Raw genomic sequence first — 21,141 nt, forward strand, 5'->3', positions numbered from 1 at the left:
TGTGTGAAAGATTGCATTTAGATCTTTCTCAATATTTTATTTAACATTTACAGATCAACTCTACTTGTCATTTACATTCACCACAATAAAAACAGGCCTGTTCATGTTCTTTAAGAGAATGAAGAAATAAAAACTATAATAAAGGAAAGACAAACATTCACTGTTGGCTCGAAAAAGCCTTGCAACAATTGTAAACATTTGAATACTTGGGCTGTTTAAATCTTGCTAGGTGGTTGCCAGAGTGTTCTGGGTGGTTCGTAGGTAATTGGTTGGGAATTCTGGTTGGTTGCTAAAGTGTTGCTATGGGTGATACGGTATTAGCTGCGTCCCAATTCAGAGGCTGCATCCTTCGAAGGACACAAACTTCAAAGGACACACCTTCGAAGGTCACGAAAGGTCGGAACGAGCGTTGTCAAATGGGATGGTTTAGCCTAGGGAGGATTGTTCTTGTTGCCTAGCAACTGTGACAGCTGCTGTTGATGAGCGACAGTAACGTTTGTACTGGACTTATTAAACTGTTTGAAAATAATGTTTTGTTCACAAACTGTCTAAATATGTACACAATGGACAATTTCTGTATTTAACAAAGAGTATAAACTATATATAATCGTATCCTAGTAAGTCAACATTTGAACCACTTTAAACTTTTTTTTTGTTGTTACATTTTTATAATTGTATTTTTGAGTAAGTTGAAACCCATTACTTAAGTTTAAATGTGTAATTCTGCAATTTCTCTCAAAAAAATCATGTCGTCATTGATGCATTATGAATTCTGGGCTAGGCAAGCCCGCCAAGGTGCTTCTCAATACTCAAATTGATGCTTCCTCGTTTCCTCGTCCTATGTTCTCCAGCTCGTGACGCAGAATCTCTTCATGCTCAGCCATCGTGCAGGACATCTCAATTCTCTAAAATTGCACCACGATGAGGTGAGGAAGGCTCCTGAGGAGGAAAGGAAGCGAGGTAAGGAAACAAGGATGCACAAATAAGAAATAAGAAGCACCCCTCCTTTTGTATACTTCATGTCACGGGAAATGAAGGACACATTTGGAGGCCGCAGTTGAAGGAGCCTTCGAATTGGGACAGCCTTCGCCATGCAGTGGTGACGCAATCGGCCTTTGAATGATGCAGCCTCTGAATTGGGACTGTGGGCCCTGTGCCAAATGGCACACTTCATGTGCACTTTCGGTCTTGTGGACTTACAATGGCTTACAAGATTGTAGGGTGTCCCATTTGTCACTTTCGGTTTCAGAAGGGTGCTCGCGAATGCCACCTTCGCGGTCGATATGCTCCCTCGATGCGCATTTTCCTATGGGGTTTTATAATGTTTTTTTTTAATTTATTTTATGAGCAAAATAAAACCTGTGGTAAACATACAGTAACTTGACAATACTTTGATGTTTTGTTCTACAATGTACACTGCACACACTCACACCCCAAACCTTCTTAGCTAACATAGCTTTTCAAAAATAAACATAACTTCTTCAAAATTCATATTTTCGGTATGTGTGTGTGTGATTTAGGTTGTAGAACAAAATGCCAAAGTATCGTCAAGTTCTATTGTAGTTTTTTTGCATCCCTATTTGACCTCGAAGCATACAATTCCCATACCCCCTTTAAAACTCTGATGTTCCCCAAAGAGGGACACGTACCCCAGGTTGGGAACCACTGGACTACTGGAACTGTGTGATAACACTATGTCAGAAAACACTGAAGGATGTTGGATGAAAGATGTTGCCAAGCCAACAATCACATTGCAGGACCCAGACATCTCTGAGAGTGAAGAGACCTAGGGCCAGATTTACTAAACGGCAAATTAGCGTGAAGGCGCAATTCCATAAAAGAGCCGATGGAAGTGGAAAGTTCTGTGTGTGATCTACTGATGACGTGCAAATTAAAGAACACAGACACAGCCGGATTCTTTTCATAATGACCAACGCAACCTACCAGTAGGTGTCTGGTTTAAGACATGCTTTTTTGGGGCGGTAAATGGCGCAAACACCAGTAAATTGACGAACGCAAACCGTAGCAAATCACCTTAAGTATGATTAATTTAAATACTCTCCTCCCATAAATTTCTCCTACAAACGCCACAAAATAACTCTGTTCACTCCTTTTCCAGCGCTAATGTTTCCACTGTGTCTTTAGTAAATCCTGACAGTAGTATTTTAACACTAAAAGAGGGTTTGCACTGGCGCAGGCTGTTAGTAAATCTGGCCCCTTGTGTGTTAGATCAACTCAACCTTCACAATATGCTTTCAAATAAAACGTGTCTTAACATGATGAAGCTAAACAAGTTTGAAATGCATCATTTTGGAGCATAGACACATATATGTGTATTTACATATTTACACACATTAACGCAAAAGTATTTGTGCAGGTCATTATCTGACTTTTTGCAGCATGTGGACTCGGCAGACGTGGTCAGTTCATCGACATCTATGTTTTTGGGGAGCCTTTGCGTTCTTTTGGAGAGGCGGATGGCTCCTCAGGCTTCCTGGCTGGAGACGAGGACGCCGGGGACTGTGAGACTCGGCCGGACTCTTGGCTGCGGGGCGAGGAAGGGGCTGGTGGGCTCTGACTGTGTCCCTTCCTCCGGCGATGGTGCGGTGGGGATTTGGTGGAGGTGCGAGGGTATCTGCGAGAGGAGCGTGCTGGAGGCTCAAGCAAGTCGGATGGAGGAGGTATTGAGCTGCTGTAGCTTGGAGGGCTGCCGCTAACGGAGCTGCAAGTTTCACATGTTGACGCTGGTTCGCCAGGAGGAGAATCCTGAGGATGTCAAGTGCAGGCATTTACAGTCTTCGCACGCCTACATCATTGCACTTTCGTATTATCAAGACATGGAAAACTTCTAGGCTATTCTTGTAACACAGATATAATAACATAACTTATTCTACTGTATATTAGAATATGCGGTGAAAACATGAATATTAATGTGTGACACAAAGAAATGTTTCTAAAGCAGTCAGATGTTTCTGAGTTCAACCTTTGCTCTCTGACTCACAGACAGCTCTACTGAGGTAATGGACCACTCATCCACTTGAAAGGCTATTTTTAACCATAAAGTGGGTGCGCTGGGAGAGGGAAATTAAACAATGATGTCATAATACCTTCTCTTTTAAGATGTAGAGTGATACAGGATTCCTCCGCTCATGATCAGTCATTATTGGGATGACATCATCTAGATATATAAATTAACAATTAGATAATATAATATAATACAATTAATATAATATACATACACCACCAGGAATAACATTATGACCACTTACAGGTGAAGTGAATAACACTGATTATCTCTTCATCACGTCACCTGTTAGTGGGTGGGATATATTAGGCAGCAAGTGAACATTTTGTCCTCAAAGTTGATGTGTTAGAAGCAGGAAAAATGGGCAAGCGTAAGGATTTGAGCGAGTTTGACTAGGGCCAAATTGTGATGGCTAGACGATGGGGTCAGAGCATCTCCAAAAATGCACTATCAAAAGTTGTCCAAGGAAGGAACAGTGGTGAACCACCGACAGGCTCATTGATGCATGTGGGGAATGAAGGCTGGCCCGTGTGGACCGATCAAACTGACGAGCTACCGTAGCTCAAATTACTCAAGAAGTTAATGCTGGTCCTGATAAAAAGGTGTCAGAATACACAGTGCATCGCAGTTTTTTGCGTATGGAGCTGCATAGCCGCAGACCAGTCAGGGTTCCCATGCTGACCCCTGTCCACTGCCGAAGGCACCAACAGTGGGCACGTGAGCATCAGAACTGGACCACGGAGCAATGGAAGAAGGTGACCTGGTCTGATGAATCACATGGATGGCCAGGTGCGTGTGCGTCACTAACCTGGGGAACACATGGCACCAGGATGCACTATGGGAAGAAGGCAAGCTGGTGGAAGCAGTGATGTTCTGCTGGGAAACCTTGGGTCCTGCCATTCCCGTGGATGTCACTTTGACACGTACCACCTTCCTAAGCATTGTTGCAGACCATGTACACCCTTTCATGGAAACGGTATTCCCGGGTGGCTGTGGCCTCTTTCAGAAGGATAATGCGCCCTGACACAAAGCCAAAAATGGTTCAGGAATGGTTTGAGGAGCACAACGAGTTTGAGGTGTTGACCTGGCCTTCAAATTCCCCAGATCTCAATCCAATCGAGCATCTGTGGAATGTGCTGAAAAAACGAGTCCGATCCATGGAGGCCCCACCTCTTAACCTACAAGACTTGGTGCCAGATACCACAGCACAACTACAGGGGTCTGTGGAGTCCAGGCCTTGACGGGTCAGGGCTGTTTTGGCAGCAAAAGGGGGACCAACACAATATTAGGATATTAGAATATTAGGTCATAATGTTATGCCTGATCGGTGTATAATATAATATAATCAAAGCTCGGTAGATACTTACAAATTGTAATCGGTTACTGATATAAAAATACAAAGAAAAAAGAAAATATATTCCATTCTTTGGTATCAACAACATGAAGTGCATTAAATATTATATTACATCAGGGTTTTTCAGACCAGAGTCATGAGTTTAATGAAAAGCTATGAAGCAATTAAATCATACAATTTTTAAAAATAAAATAATAAAAATAAAACACTCCTAAAAACAGATTTAAAAATATTTTATTTGTTTGCCTGCATGTTATGTGACCATCTACCGACATCAAAGAACTGTGCACTTAATTGTATTATTTATATATTATTTATTATTATTTGTATTGACAATTTTATTATTACATTTAATTTATTGACCTATTATTAATTAACATCTCAGGGGGCACTTCAAGTAAATATAAGTAAACATATTAGGTCAAAGAAATTTCAGCTGACAAAAAAGTTGGGGAATCCCTGCATTGCATATAAATATGAAATTATGTGAATTTGTAAATTTTAATGTGTTTGAAAGACAAAAGCCTTCTGAAGACATTAGGTTAAATAACTCACTGAAACTGAGTGATAATTCAAATAATAATGAATGTGTCAATCAGGAGTTGATGCAATGTTGAGAAAACACTTAAAAGTGTTTGATTTCTATAAATCCAGTCAAATCAAATGCTGTGTGGGTCTCAGTGTTCAGTGATAACTTTTGAACATACAAGCAGTAGGCGTTTTTAGAAATGTAAAAAATTTAAAATATAAAAATAAAGTAGGGAGAATCAATGAATATTTGGCTGCCGTTGTCAGAATAACATGTAATCCTGATCAATAAAAAAGTAAGTGTAGTCTGACCGAGTATTTTAAAATTTAATATAATCTAATTACAATTAAATTTTTTAGAATCTGATTACTTAATCCAGATTACATGTAATCAGTTACTACTCCGCTCCAAATATAATATAATATAATATAATATAATATAATATAATATAATATAATATAATATAATATAATATAATATAATATAATATAATATAATATAATATAATATAATATAATATAATTAATTAATTAATTAATTAATATAATATAAAAACAGAGAAAATTATGCATCATAATATTTATTTTAGAAAATCATTCACATTTTTTATCAAGTAATATCAGTAAAGTAAGCTTATTAGCCATGGTGTTTTTACTCTGATGAACATTCAAAATGGACAGGAAATCAATATTAAATAACAACATAATTACATTGAATACATACCCTCGGGCTTGACATCATGATACCTGATGTGGTGGTTTTGTGAAATGGATCTTGGTATGATAGTTTTAGACTTCTGTTTTTTTGATCTGTCAATGAAAGTATTTATGGTGACATGTTAATTTACACTAATATTGTTAACTTAATGATGGCTGAGTGGCAAAGAAAAATAGATTCATACTTTTTTGATGGCCTCCAGCAAGCACACATGGTTACAAGGGTGACGAGGACGAAGATGCCGACTGTAGACAGTATGATATAAAGGGAGCTCCTTTCTGAAAACAAGAACATTTTCGGCCATTTTGTTTCCTAAAGAACTGCTAATATTACATAAACATATTTATAGAATATACACCGATCAGGCAAAACATTATGACTGATTGTGTTGGTCTCCCTTTTGCTGCCAAAACAGCCCTGACCCATCGAGGCATGGACTCCACTAGACCCCTGAAGGTGTGCTGTGGTGTCTGGCACCAAGATGTTATCAGCCTATCCTTTAAGTCCTGAAAGTTGCGAGGTGGGGCCTCCATGGATCGGACTTGTTTGTTCAGCACATCCCACAGATGCTCGATTGGATTGAGATCTGGGGAATTTGGAGGCCAATTCAACACCTCAAACTCGTTGTTGTGCTCCTCAAACCATTCCTGAAACATTTTTGCGCATTATCCTGCTGAAAGAGGCCACAGCCACCAGGGAATACCGTTTCCTGCTACAATGCTTAGGTAGGAGGTACATGTCAAAGTAACATCCACATGGATGGCAGAACCCAAGGTTTCCCAGCAGAACATCCACGTGATGTAAAAGAAAACGTGATTCATCAGACCAGGCCACCTTCTTCCATTGTTCCATGGTCCAGTTCTGATGCTCACGTGTCCACTGTTGGTGCTTTCAGTGGGCACCTGACTGGTCTGCGGCTATGCAGCCCCATATGCAACAAACTGTGATGCACTGTGTATTCTGACACCTTTCTATCAGAACCAGCATTAACTTCTTGAGCAATTTGAGCTACAGTAGCTCGTCTGTTTGATTGGACCACACAGGCTAGCCTTCGCTTCCCACATGCATCAATGAGCCTTGGCCGCCCATGACCCTGACGCCAGTTTACCACTGTTCCTTCCTTAGACATCTAGATACTGACCACTGCAGACCGGGAACACCCCACAACATCAACTTTGAGGACAAAATGTTCACTTGCTGCCTAATATATCCCACCCACTAACAGGTGCCATGATGAAGAGAAAATCAGTGTTATTCACTTCACCTTTCACTGGTCAAGTCAAGTCAAGTGCATTTTTATTGTCCTTCCTCTATATAACACGTATACATTGGAACGAGATGGAGTTTCTTCAGGCCCATGGTGCAATTTCAATTTCAAAAACTACATAAAGTGCAGTAACTCAAGACAATAAATATGCAAGACAAAAATAATAATACAAGACAATAAATTCTCTGAAAAACATAGAAATCCTAGAAAAATAGATACACTAAATATGATACTTTTAAACTGTAAACTTCGACCCTGTAAACATGGTCATATTTTTGCATAGCAGCAATAATAAAACATGCAGCTACTGTACATGAGTTCTGCTTGGTCATAATGTTATGCCTGATGGGTGTATAATACAGTATCAATGTATTTAAAATGATTCATGATGTTCATATGTTCCCATTCTTACTGTAAACTGTGAGTTTGACTGGCAGACTTCTCATGCTACTAATAGGGTTCTCCACCATACAACTGTAGACATCATCATCAACCATCTGAACGCGTGTGATGGTCAGGATCTTCTGGTCCGACGACAGCAGCAAACGGGTCTCATTTAGTAAAGGATGGCCACCTTTTGCCCAGCCATAGGTGGTCTTTGTGCCCGTGTCATGGGTGCAGTTTAGCGTGAAATTCTCTGTCAGTTCCAGAACAGTGGAAGTGACCATGAGGACGTGTGGCTTAGAGATTGGCTCTGGTAAAACATCCGCCAAGATTTTATTAGTATGATTTAATGGAATCATAATGATTCCCAAATGTCTTTGACAATTTTCTTAAACAAGAATCTTACCATCCACCGTCAGGTCGATGCTGCCCTCTCCAGTGAAGGTGTCGTCGGTTATGGAGATCTCTACTTCATAAGTGCCCTCATCAGACAGCCTGAGGTTATGCAGCAGCAGTGTACCATTCTCAAACACAATGATACGGTCTCTGTATTCCGGCCGCAGGTTACCAATGATCTCCGTGCCAATGGACTGCACCACTGTAACTGGTTTGTCCCTCTTCAGCTGCCATTTGATTACAGGAGGATCCTGACTGGTGCTTGAGTATCGGACAGAGAGCAGAGCTTCTCCACCTACTGTCCCTCTGATCAGCGTCTCAAAACTGGTAATGTTCACCCCCTGAACACATCCTGTGACATGAACATCTATTAAACATCTTCTTTATGAGATTAATGTTAGTTTGTCAAAAGGTGAAGAGATCAAGTCAGCTGCCGTGACATCATTATCAAGTTCATAAACTGTCATTACCTGATCTTGCTGACTGCAATCAAAATAAATATTTATGCCTAAATGTATGCCTTATTATGTTTTAAGGTAGCCTTGAAATCTAGACGCACCCTAGCGGCAGCAAATCTAATTTGATGCCAGGGTAGTCTAGAAACTCTCCGTTGGCTTGCGAGCTGGAAAAACCAAACTCTGGTCAGGCCAATCACAACGTGTATAGAGTTGGTGGGCGGGCTTAACATAATGACGGCAGAGTTGCGGCGGTTCCGCGTGCTACTTGTAAACAAAGAAGCTGGCGAACAGTGGTCTTTTGAATCGGCTTTGGTCGCAACTCTGGAAGACTTGGAGTTAAGCTTTTCTTTGAGAAAAGAACAAAGAACGCCACTGAAGGCATTCTTAAGAAAGGAAGATGCGTTCTGAGTTTTGCAGACCGGATACGGCCAAAGTTTAATCTATCAACTAGCTCTGCTTCACCTTCTTCATTGCTCTGGTTGGTTATAGCGCTATCCTATTATGTGCAGAGGGAATTTGAAAGACAACCGTTTATCCCGCCCCTCGGATTGAGCCCTGCCAATCTTGATGTGGGTCTGGCTTGTCAGGCTAGTTTTAAGGTGTTCTTGTTACAGTGTAATCATACATTTAAGTACTGAGTAATTTTAATTAACAATATACTTACTAGGGTTAGGGTTAGGGATTTGGTTTAGGGTTGGATGCATGTAATTACGAATAATGTACTGTTATTACTGTAGTAAGTACATGCAAAAAGGATACTATAAAATAAAGTGTTACCAAAAAGATTTGTGCTTGAATTGCATATAAAATGTCCATTCATTTGGATTAGACATAAACATATGTGATATTTGTCAGTCATACATAAATTGAACAGGTAAGAAACACACAATATACATTTATCTTTAATAAACCTTATAAAATATTTATTTATTTTAATATTGCTTATTTTAACCATGTTCATACTTTTTAACTGAATTCACATTGAACAGATTTATGCTGAATCTCAGCAATTTGAATAAATGTATTTTGAAAATGATAATTTAATTAAAATCAAATGGATACAAATAGAGTGCAGAAATCTTACCTGTTTTATTTATGACTGAAAAATATGCATTACGTTAATTAATGTGTTTATGTTAAACTGTAATCTAAAATGGATGGAAATTTTATGTGCAAATCAAATACATAAATCTTACATTTAAAGTCTAGTTGCTTGCATAGTGTTTTTTTTTAACTAAAAACAAAACAAAAAACACCCACAAGTATTCTTTACAATTAATTTGAAATATTTACAACATGCATTATACATGCCACAAACTTTCCTGCATCCAACTAATGGTCGTGTGGTGTGTAAAGCTCAGGGTTCATAATCAGAAGGTTAATGGTTTGATCCACACAAGAAGTGACCCAATGCAATGAGCCATTATGCTCTTGAGCAAAGCACTTCACCTCAGTCTTCTCCAGAAGGATTGAACCTGAAGTGCACTGTAGGACACTAGGGACTAAAGTGTTTGATAAATTACTTACATAATTATCACATGCATAAAGGCTGATTTAACACGGTTGTGAAATCATAATATGTGTAAGTATTTCATCATTTCAGTCTTAAAAGTCACTATGTAATAGAAATGGCAACAGATCTTAACAGATCATGACATTAATGTTCTGTATCATTCTGTATCATCTTAGGAAACTCTGGCTCATACGTTTTTGAACTGCAAACGAGCGCCATTTTATTAAGTCCAAATACAGCGCAAAACTCTGTTGGGAGTGAGTAATTTGTTAAACGTGCTTGCGCCCGATTACGGTTAGTTATAGCCTACGCACTTCATTGCTGTACTGGTTAAATGTCACAGGACATTATAATAAATGAAACGGGTATGATGACATGTAATGGTATATAGTAGTGGTGTCCCATTTCTTAGGGGAATATTTTCACCCCTACACCTTGGCAATCTGTTTCAAGGGTCAAGGGGAACGTGTAGGGGGAAGGCAAAGGGGTATAAAATAGAATTGGGCCTAAGTAAATTAAACATTTCAATCTTTAAAGTCTTTAAAGTCGATATGTAATGGAAGTGGCGACATCTTTATTGTGATGTACATCTGAGTGAAACAGGGACGGGGACTTTGCATTGAGTGTTGATTTGTTCGCGGCAGAATGCAAGCTTGAGGTCGATTGGAAGAATTTGGACAAAATGATTGGAGGAGTCCAGCATACATCATCAGAGAGAAGTCTGTCATTTCACAGAAAGATTCAGTAGATGACATTTTGATTCAGTTGATGACATTTTGATTAAATATTATTTGATAATAACAATAATAAGCATTCACAATAAGATAATTAACATGTGTAACGGAGGCCAGCTAGTAGTCGCTGTGTGAGTAAACCTCACTCCTCTGATCTCAAGAGACGCTCTTGCAACTGACGCTAGAGGTTGCAGCATTTAACATCCTTGTTAGAGTGTCCAACTCTCATGCCGGCGGACCAGGGTTCGAGTCCCGCTTGGAGTGGGTGGCTTGAACAGGAGGGGTTACACATGCATACCCTCTTTGCGTGGCTGTCATGAAATGAATGCACTATATTTCACTTCAATGTTTTTTATTAAATATTTTAATCAATTTAGTCACATTTTGAGCATAGACCTGAAAATGAAATTTCCAATTTAAACTGTCATAAATCTTGAATGTTTTGGAGCACAGGCGTACACTCTAAAAATAAATGGTGCTAAATGGCACTAAAAGTGGTTCTTGGCTCGTAATCATAGGGGAACCACTTTTGGTACTATATAGCACCATATCTTAACATGTTCTGTACATGTTCTGAGGTGCTATATAGCGGTGTTATATAGCACCTCAGCCAAAGAACCGGCGAACCACTGAAGAACCACTGGAGCACCAAGATTGGTGCTATACAGCACGTAAAGAGATTCCCCTATGATTACGAGCCAAGAACCCCTTTTAGTGCCATATAGCACAATTTATTTTATAGTGTAAGATTGGTCTCTTTAAAGATGACACGGCAGATTATTGCTAAAGTGTTAAAAAAAGTGAGAAAAGTTATAGAATTGTATGTTTACTTTCAATTTTTATATGAAGTATATATTTTCCAAAACATGTAAAAAATAAATCTAACAGTTTGATATCTAAAAAATTGAGCTTTCAGTAAGATTTTGTTTGGTCGCAGTAGCAAAAGTTTCCACTAGATGAAATTCGTTTCCCATTAATTTCCAAAGCGGTCATTTTTGACTGTGAGGAGTCCAGTGTGACTATTTTTTTCAGGACCATTTAACCTTTTCGAATCATGTCCATGACTTTTACCAAGTTTCACACAATTCCGGTGAAGTAAGAAAAAGTAAAGTAAAGTAAAGTTTTTGGTCAAAATGACAGAGATGCACCAGAGGGTTAAACGTGATGAATTTCCATATTATTCAGACTTTAAGTTCCATATGTGTTCACTTTCGATGATTGTTCAGTAGTGCATGTAGATTTATCCAGTCCCCTTATTATTGTTTCTACACGCACAGGGAAGATTACACTTAATGTGTCAGTTTGTTAAGACTCTCCCTGCCTTCTGTCTTACTTCACTGCACTCTTGTGCAAATGAAGCCATAATAATACTCATCAGATCCCATTGCCAGACAGAAAAACACCATAACCTTCATACAGGACACTTGCACAGCCTAAAACACCCTTTACAACTGAGCTTTTCCAGATATTGACTCATCAAATCACATATGTAATAGCAAATGGCTAGGTCACAGGCCAAAAATGGATCACATGTCTGTTCAGATAGGCTCAGATAACAAATTATAATAATAATAATAAAAACGAACTTGTTGTAGCAAAATATTATGCTTTAAAGTTTGGGGTTGGCAAGATTTCTTAATGTTTTTGAATAAGTCTTCTTTGCTGACTAAGTCAGCATTCATTTGATCAGAAAACAGTAAAACATTTTAATATTGTGAAATATTATCACAGTATAAATTAAAAACAGTTTTCTATTTTAATACATTTTAAAATGTAAGTTATTCCTATGGTGGCAGAGTTGAGTTTCCAGCATTCTAATATGCTGATTTGCTGTTTAAGAAACATTTTTTCATTATTATCAGTGTTAAAAGCAGTGTTAAAAGCAGAAACTATGATATTTTTGCATTATATTTTTTAATGAACAGAAGTTCAAAAGAATAGCATTTATTTGAAATAGAAATGTATATGCCTTGCTGTCTCTTTTGACCAATCGAATGCATTCTTGCTGAATAAAGCATTCGCTTCTTTGAAGGAGCTTTTGTTATTGATGTCAAAAACAGTCCAATCAAACGCTGTAGTATTTTGAAAAATAATATTACTACATCAAATATGGGTTCACATATCACTATCTGTTTTCCTTATCAGTCTGTCATTTATGCCATTCATGATAATAATAATAAATATCAATGCTTCATAAGAAAAAAAATGCTTTTCTTCTCTACTGTTCAATAAATATTTTTAGTGGATCACTTTTTAAAGCCTTAAGTAACTTAATGTAAAGTATTGTCTTTCTCTGTGTGGAAACAGCCCATCTCCCTGGTAACCGCTTACAGTGCGAAAGGCCTGCCAGAGATGAGAACACAAAAGCTTGAATTGTTTGGCCCAATTTCCTGGAATGAAAAGGGCCCACAGAGCGACAAACAATCAGTGTGATGAGATGAAAAGTGACACACGGGGCTCCTGTGGCTCTGTTGATGGTAACATTGGCCAATTGTACAACACAAACAGCTTCTAAAGTAGTCATGATGTGAGGATAGGAATGGGTTTTCATGATGTTGTAAATAGGAATATGAAGTAGCCCATCCATCTTTGTCCTTCTAGTAACCTATTGTCTCAATCTGCTCTGACACTGCTGTGATCCGGATAGGCGAACACTTACAGATCACAGAAACACAGCATCTCGTGGTCTTTTTATTTTACTCCACAATTTTTTTTTAAATTTTCATTTGAGTGTGTTAGAAATATTCCAGGTGTTGTTTTTTTATTTTTATTATAGATTTAGTAACACTTAAAATGTTTGAATGTCATTATTTAACCAAATATCAAGCCATTTATTAAGGAAAGCAAGCAAAACACTGTTCACATCCTGGACCCAGGAATGGACTTTTGTTCACTGCAGTGGACATTATATTTTTGTGAATTTCTCTGACACCATACATGTCACCATACATGTCTGGATGTCCGGGGCTTTTCAGAGATGTTAAATGTTTGGAGGTTTCACCATGACAACAAATTCTCCTTGGTCTTTAAAAATGACTGACATTAATGTAGTGATAACATTTGGCACAAATTAAATATGATAATATTTAGTAATTTTCATTTAAATCTGACTAATTTTCAAATTTTCAATTTTCATCTCTAGGTTTTCTAATCAAAATATGACTTTCTGTCACAAAACAGGGCATTGATTTCATACATGTCTACTGTAGAGGACACCAGGACTAAAGCATGTTTATCAGGCATTTTGGGAGACACAACAAGTCAATAGGGAAATAAATTATATATCAATATTCCTATGAAATATTAGATATTAATATGAAAATGGGGCCAATTATAACTCCCATTATTACACTTCGTTTTTTCCATTACATGTTGCCCATAGAATACATTATGCAAATTACATACAGTGTATACATTGTATTGAATGGGACTGCCCATTTATGCACATTTTACCCACATATCAATTCCTTCCATTATATCTTTCATACCATTGTTGAGAATCATCTCAAAGTTTGGTTAAAAAAAAAACTAAAAATTGATTGGTGAATGATAAAAAATAAGTGGACTACAGTGGACATAGCATAACATATGAATAAAATATCATTTTTCAAAAATGTTTTTTCCCCATTTGTTTCTTATGCTCTAATGTAATTACATGAAGAAGAAAAAAATCTTTGGGTTTTTTTATGGGTCCACTTTAGACATTCTACTAACTATAAGCAACTTTGCAACTACATGTCAACTTATTCTACTAACCTGAACCCTAACACATAACCCTAATCTAACAGTCTACTAACATTCTACTAGTCTACTAATAATCTAATGATAGTTAGTTGTCATGTAGTTGCAACGTTACTTATAGTTAGTAGAATGTCTAAAGTCTATTGAAATAAAGTGAAACCTATTTGGATAGTCAACCATCCATCACAATGACACCAGTTACAAAATGAAAAGCTCAAAAAGGTGACATTAGTTTAAAAGAAAGAATTCAGAATGATTTGCTTGCTGCTTGATTTCATAGTTTATCTGCTATGGAATTCATACATTATAAGTATGTCAGAAGTGTCCAAAAGTGACCAAATGTTGTATATTTTGCTATAACATTAAAGTTCTCGAAATATCTTATATAAAACAGACAATATAAAACAAAAAATTAATTTTTGACCTGCAGCCAGTACTACGCCATAAGCTCGCGGTCAAGGCCAACAGTGCAGTGTTGTCATTGAATATAAATTGACATTTATCCCTCTTACCTGAGTGAATCAGAACTGCAAGGATCAAGAGGAGAGGTGCTGCAAAAGCGGCTGATACCCAAGAGAAAGCCTCCTTCTCTGCCTTCATCTTGGGTCTAACTTTCACAGCCTTCCCAAAACAATTAGCATGATTTGTTCTCTCAGAGCCTGTCCCCCAACTCAGAGTCATGCCATTCCTTCCGAGGCTGGGCTATGCCATGCTGCTGACAAACGCACACGCAAAAACACGCACTCACACACACATGCATGTGTACATGCTTTCACACCACCAGTGCACCATGATAGCATGTTTGTGAGTCATTGAATAGGTCTGTTTGTGTAAGGGGGAGAAGGGGGTGGTAATATATGTGTGGGGAGGTTGTTGTTGCTTCATGGCCTGACTGTTTATTGTATTTCACAAATGAAATTTCCTTGAATAATTAATATAATAATAATAATCAAATAAAGCACTGGATTCATAAAAAAAAGATAATTATGCAACAAAACCGCTCATATTAGCTAAATAAAATGTGGATGAATGAAAATAATGGAAAACAATAACAAAAGGAGCATTGACAATACTGCAAGACTAGCATTATGCCTCTCCTGATACACACACACATAAAAAAAAAATCCAAATGGACATTATTTATATGTTTTTGTTCATGATCATACAACCCTATTTTATAAAAACAATAATAATTTTGAGTCCTGGCAGATACAGAATGCACTTGTTGCGTCATGATCTCCCTCCGTCTCATTGTTAATAACATCAATTAAGGGGAGATAAGGCAAAAATAAGATAAGAGAAGAAATTCATAAGCTGATCTGAATCTGACTTCCAATCATAAAACTGGTCACAAGGCACATCAAGAAACAGAACCAATGAGGGGGAGCAGAACCAACGCTCTCCATTGACTTTGTACTGCGTGAAGTGGCCTCCTTGTCATTTCTGACTTATAACAAAAAACAGAACAATGTCTAAAAGCTGATATAAAACCCAGAACCAAAAACCCAGAAGTTTTTGTAAGCTGTTGACCCAAAAAGCGAGCGTTTAAGGACAAAAACATGGATACAGGCAATTGAGACAGAGCACGACAATGAGAACTAGACCCACTGGAGGGGAACGCAATCAGCGACAGGAAATATTATATATAAAACTGACATTTGGATATTTGACTTAACAGTGACAAAATGTTTACTGCACACATAGGCATACTGAGACATACTGAGTGTCAGAATCCCAAAATGTACCCATTCCTCCTCCTGATGCTACACGTCTTATTGCCTGTATCCACTTTTGTCTCCTTAAACGCTCTTTTTTTGGGGGGGGGGGGGGGGGGGGGGTGGACAGCTTATAAAAACGTATTTCTGTTTTTTAGCTTGTTTGCTGTACACCCTGTCACCTAGCAGGCTTTAGACATTGTTGTTTTTTTGTTATTAGTCAGAAATGACAAGGAAGCAGCCTCATGCAATACAAAGTCAATGGAGACCGTTGGACCATTTTTATTTTTTATATTAATTAATTTCATTTTAATTTATTTAAAGTATATTTTGGCTGAAAAACAATTGCTTACAAATGCAAATATTATACTATTATACTGTATGTATATATATATATATATATATATATATATATATATATATATATATATATATATATATATATATATATATATATATATATATATATATATATATATATATATATATATATATATATATAAAATCACATGTACATTACTGTTTACAACCTTTGCCATGACACTCAAAATTGAGCTCAGGTGCATCCTGTTGCCACTGATCATCCTTGAGATGTTTCTACAACTTGATCGGAGTCCACCTGCTGTAAATTCAGTTGATTGGACATGATTTGGAAAGGCACACACCTGTCTATATACTGTAAGGTCCCATAGTTAACAGTGCATGTCAGAGCACAAACCAAGCCATGAAGTCCAAGAAATTGTCTGTAGACCTCTGAGACAGGATTGTAATCGAGGCAGAGATCTGGGGAAGGGTACAGAAAGATTTCTGCAGCATTGAAGGTCCCAGAGCACAGTGGCCTCCATCATATGTAAATGGAAGAAGTTTGGAACCACCAGGCCTCTTCCTAGAGCCGGCCGCCCGCTCATCAGACTGGGGCGATGGTTCATCTTCCAACAGGACAACGACTCTAAGCACACAGCCAAGATAACAAAGGAGTGGCTAGGGGACAACTCTGTGAATGTCCTTGAGTGGCCCAGCCAGAGCCCAGACTTGAACACGATTGAACATCTCTGGAGAGATCATAAAATGGCTGTGCACCGACGCCCCCCATCCAACCTGATGGAGCTTGAGAGGTCCTGCAAAGAAGAATGTGAGAAACTGCCCAAAAATAGGTGTGCCAAGCTTGTACCCTTATATAGCCTATTAGCCTTATACTTGAGGCTGTAATTGGTGCCAAAGGTGCTTCAACAAAGTATTGAGCAAAGGCTGTGAATACTTATGTACATGCATGTTATTTTTTTTTTTTTTTTTTAAATAAATAAATTAAAAATTTGAAAAGATTTCAAACAAACTTCTTTCATGTTGTCATTATGGGGTATTGTTTGTATAATTGAGGAAAATAATAATGAATTTAATCCATTTTGGAATAAGACTGACAAACAAAATGTGGAAAAAGTGAAATGCTGTGAATACTTTCCGGATGCACTATATATATATATATATATATATATATATATATATATATATATATATATATATATATATATATATATATATATATATATATATATATATATATATATATATATATATATATATATATATATATATATATATATATATATATATATATATATATATATACACACATATGAAGTATATGCATGTAATACAAACTTTCAATTAATATACATTCTGCAGGCATAATAAATATAAGATATTTATTAAAAAGTAATTTAAAGTAGTTTTAAAAACACAATGTAACTGCTACCACATTGCCATTTGGATGAATGCAGCTCAGTTTGTTTTATATTTGAATTTTATTTTTTGTAATTTTACTAGTTTTAAAAACGGAAAATGTACTGGTAATTTTCTGCCCGGAAATTATACAGTAATTTTAGGAAATTTCGGTTAACCCTAAAACACAACACAACACAATGCAATGCATCATTCAAAATACAAGTAAAACACCTGTAAAAAAAACAAAAACAAATTCCTTCCTATTTATACAGTAAATTGTGACTTTTTTTTACAGTGCACATTTTAAAATAAATTTTAAAACAATAGGAGAGAGAAAAACAGATGTCCTTTGCTGAAGTTTAATTAAAATCTCTTCAGGTTTACTGTCAGTGATTTGTCATTTATTTCCAATGCTTTATATCATTGAATTGATTTGATATGAGCTGATATAAGTTTTACCTAAATAATTTGACTATCAGACAAAGACACAATCTGTTCAACTTTTTGATTATTAATCATTCTTTTAAAACCTTTGTATGATGAATATTGATAGGTCCATTTGTCTCTTTACATCCTTTTTTCTCTTTGTCTAGGTGTCTCTCTTTTTATCAGTCAAAATATGCTGTAAAACTGTAGTAAAGATTTTGATTGGCAGAAATCCCAGAAAATTTACAGATGCTTTTCAATGACAAACTTTTAAGCACTTTACAGTATGTAGACGACAGCTGGTTTTCCACGGGGCATGTTTATACAATGCTGCCCTCCACTGGTTTGAAAGTACCAAATTGACCCCTCCTTCTCTATCCCACTACAAAATGGATAGTGTCTCTTCATGGTCTCTAGATTACCTTTTACTGTATCTCTGATAAACGACATTCATTAAACAGGGCACGAAAGACACTACAGGCTAGAAGCTAATAGCCTAAAAGTGAAGTGAACCTTATCAAAAATGACATTTATGTTCAGATTTCATTTGAATGAATACATGTACAGTATTGGGAGTAATTAAGCCCGTTGACTAATTCATTTTCCATCGTATAAGTCAGTGTAGGTGTAATGACCTCTTGTCATTAACAGGCTTGCACTTGTTAGCATGAACATGGTTTCTGTACTAAACAAAAGGCATATTTACCAACAAAAGGAGAGATGAAAGGCAAACATATGAGCCTAAAGCAGGAGGCAACACTGTGGCAGATTTTGTCTGTGTTGCCATTGGAAACCTGAGTGAAATTCATATTTCATAACTCTCCCACCCCCGGCTGAGTCCCTGGACGTGTCAGAGCGAGTGGGAGCTGACGTGGGCGTAAAGTGGGCTCAGAGGCTCCAAAGCAACTTAAGGCTCTCATCCCACAGCGCAACACAGAGCAGGATATTCAGTTACTACTCATGGATTCAGACATGCTGGGGTTGTTGCTATGCCGAATTCCTTGAGTTGTGATTTTCTTTTTATATGAACTATTTGCCCTTAAGCGCCTATTTTTGAGAATGGCTCTTGAAGAGATATTTTTGGAAAATAGTATTTTTTTTTTTTTAGGTGTGTCATTATGTGAAATAAAAGGATGCAATGTTTCCACATGAAAAAACAAACAAAACACTTCTCTAATATGCACAAGGAATTTTTTCGTCATTTCATTTGGAGATGAAATACCACAGCACACAAAGACAAACTTATGTGCCTAATGTGTTAATATATAAATTTACAAGTTTTATGTTAAACAAACAAAGAAACAAATACACACACACATGCATACAAACAAATGAGACAAATAAATCACCCAAACTACATGGTTAATATCAACAAAATACATATTTAAGGGCACAATATGTAAGATTTTTAGATTAAACCACTAAAACAATGTTATATTGTATATTTTGTTGACCTGTTTATCCCAAACGTTTCCAACAATGTTTCAATCAAAAAAATCAGTTATTTTAACCAGTGTTACTGACCATGTCATTGCGTCGCCTGTCAATCATATAATATCCACGCTACCCTTGATTTCTGTATAGAAACCATGGAAACACCAAAGATGCTTTAATATATTGTTTTATCAGACAGGTGAGCAACTGTTTGGATATACATTTATCAACAGAAAACCAAGTCTTATTGTTTGAATCTCAGACACAATCAGTGTTGGGCACGTTACTTTAAAAAAGTAATTAGTTATAGTTACTAGTTACTTCTTACAAATAGTAACTGAGTTAGTAACTGAGTTACATCATTATAAAAGTAACTAATTACCAGGGAAAGTAATTACTGCGTTACGTTGTTTTTTTTTTTTTTCTGAAATGTTCAAATATGTCAAATAACTTGGATGCCCCCAATATTAGATATGTTAAATGAATGAATTGGACACTAAATAGAACATTAATGTACACTATTGTAATGTTGCTGTGGGACAATGTGAGAGACAACTATCAAATTCAATGCATTATTTTAAATATTATCAGTAGGCCTACTATATTGTAAATGTTGTGTAAATATTACCAGTAGGCCTACTATACTTTCCTTTGGTAGTGGAGCTCACGTTATCACCTGGGTTTTTAGCCACTAATTTTGTGGCATATGATGATGTGAGGCGCTTCAGAATCACTTGCCACCGGCGTGGAGAGACTCTTTCTTCCTGGGCATAAGTTGCACGTTACATAAATATTCTTACCTTTCACCTCAATGAGGGAAAAGTAGAGCTTATACTTCCAGTTTGCGAAAGCTACCTTTGAAGTCGTTGGACCATCGCTGAATGTGCATATGCGTGTGCGTCATAGGTGTGTGTGTGTGTGTGTGTGTGTGAACCATAGACCGTGAAAAAAATAGGTGTAAACTCAACCTATCAACTCTTGAACTTGAACAACCTTGTCTACCACCCACCGATAATCATCAGTTATGCGTACCACCGCACCCACCCCCAACACGCCTGGGTGGTGCGAGCGCACACGCACACACGTTGCAGGTCCACAGAGCCTGTTCGGATGAAAAGCGCTTCAATGAGCTCAATTATAGTAACGCGACTAACGCCGCATTTTTTCCCCTCAGTAACGCTAACGGCGTTGTAACGGGAGAAACAGTAATTTGTTTGATTACTCGTTACTGAAAAAAATAATTCCGTTAGTAACGACGTTTATCTGTAACGCCGTTATTCCCATCACTGGACACAATACTATTTAGTCAAGTGGCTAACATAGCATAATCAGAGAGAGCTTTCTCCATCATGCAATATATATTCTAAAATTAATTGCATGTCATTTAACAACAGTCATTTAGTCCTCCTATTTTTATTAATATTGGTCTAGATAACTGGAACGTGCAACAAGTCTCATACCAGCCACAGAGCGAACGCACAGAGTAACGTTATAACACAACTTTCAACACACTCAAATGTATTTAGTATGATTGTTGAGACCATTGTTTCGCACAGGTCTCTCTCATTAGCATTTGCTCCCAAGGGCTCTCGGCACATCCTGCTTCATACCACCGTAATATTAATAAAACTTTAATACATTCACAATCCGTCGATTCCTGTCCATCGGCTGTCGAGGTAAAGAGTCAATACTACAACTCCCATGATTCCACGCTCATTTACGGTAT

At 37.1% G+C, this 21,141-nt stretch overlaps 1 protein-coding gene across 3 annotated transcripts; it reads right to left on the reverse strand.

Annotated features, from left to right (window-relative positions):
* On the reverse strand, positions 1-14,942 carry hepacamb (hepatic and glial cell adhesion molecule b). Of its 3 annotated transcripts, XM_079813967.1 has the most exons (8): positions 14,631-14,791; positions 7,683-8,024; positions 7,305-7,586; positions 5,810-5,903; positions 5,632-5,717; positions 3,108-3,178; positions 2,391-2,766; positions 1-939 (listed from the first exon to the last, which is right to left on the reverse strand). In XM_079813967.1, exons 1-7 carry the CDS (start codon positions 14,716-14,718, stop codon positions 2,437-2,439), a joined length of 1,293 nt encoding a protein of 430 aa, XP_079670093.1. In that variant the 5' UTR covers positions 14,719-14,791; the 3' UTR covers positions 1-939; positions 2,391-2,436. The 3 variants fall into 3 exon arrangements, with proteins under 3 accessions (XP_079670093.1, XP_079670094.1, XP_079670095.1); XM_079813969.1 differs by lacking the exons at positions 5,632-5,717; positions 5,810-5,903 and having other exon boundaries at positions 28-939; XM_079813968.1 differs by lacking the exons at positions 5,632-5,717; positions 5,810-5,903 and having other exon boundaries at positions 2-2,766; positions 14,631-14,942.
* Between the last annotated feature and the right edge of the window lie 6,199 nt (positions 14,943-21,141).

The sequence above is a fragment of the Gobio gobio genome, assembly GCF_949357685.1.
Source record: "Gobio gobio genome assembly, chromosome: 4".
NCBI classification, from domain to species: domain Eukaryota; kingdom Metazoa; phylum Chordata; class Actinopteri; order Cypriniformes; family Gobionidae; genus Gobio; species Gobio gobio.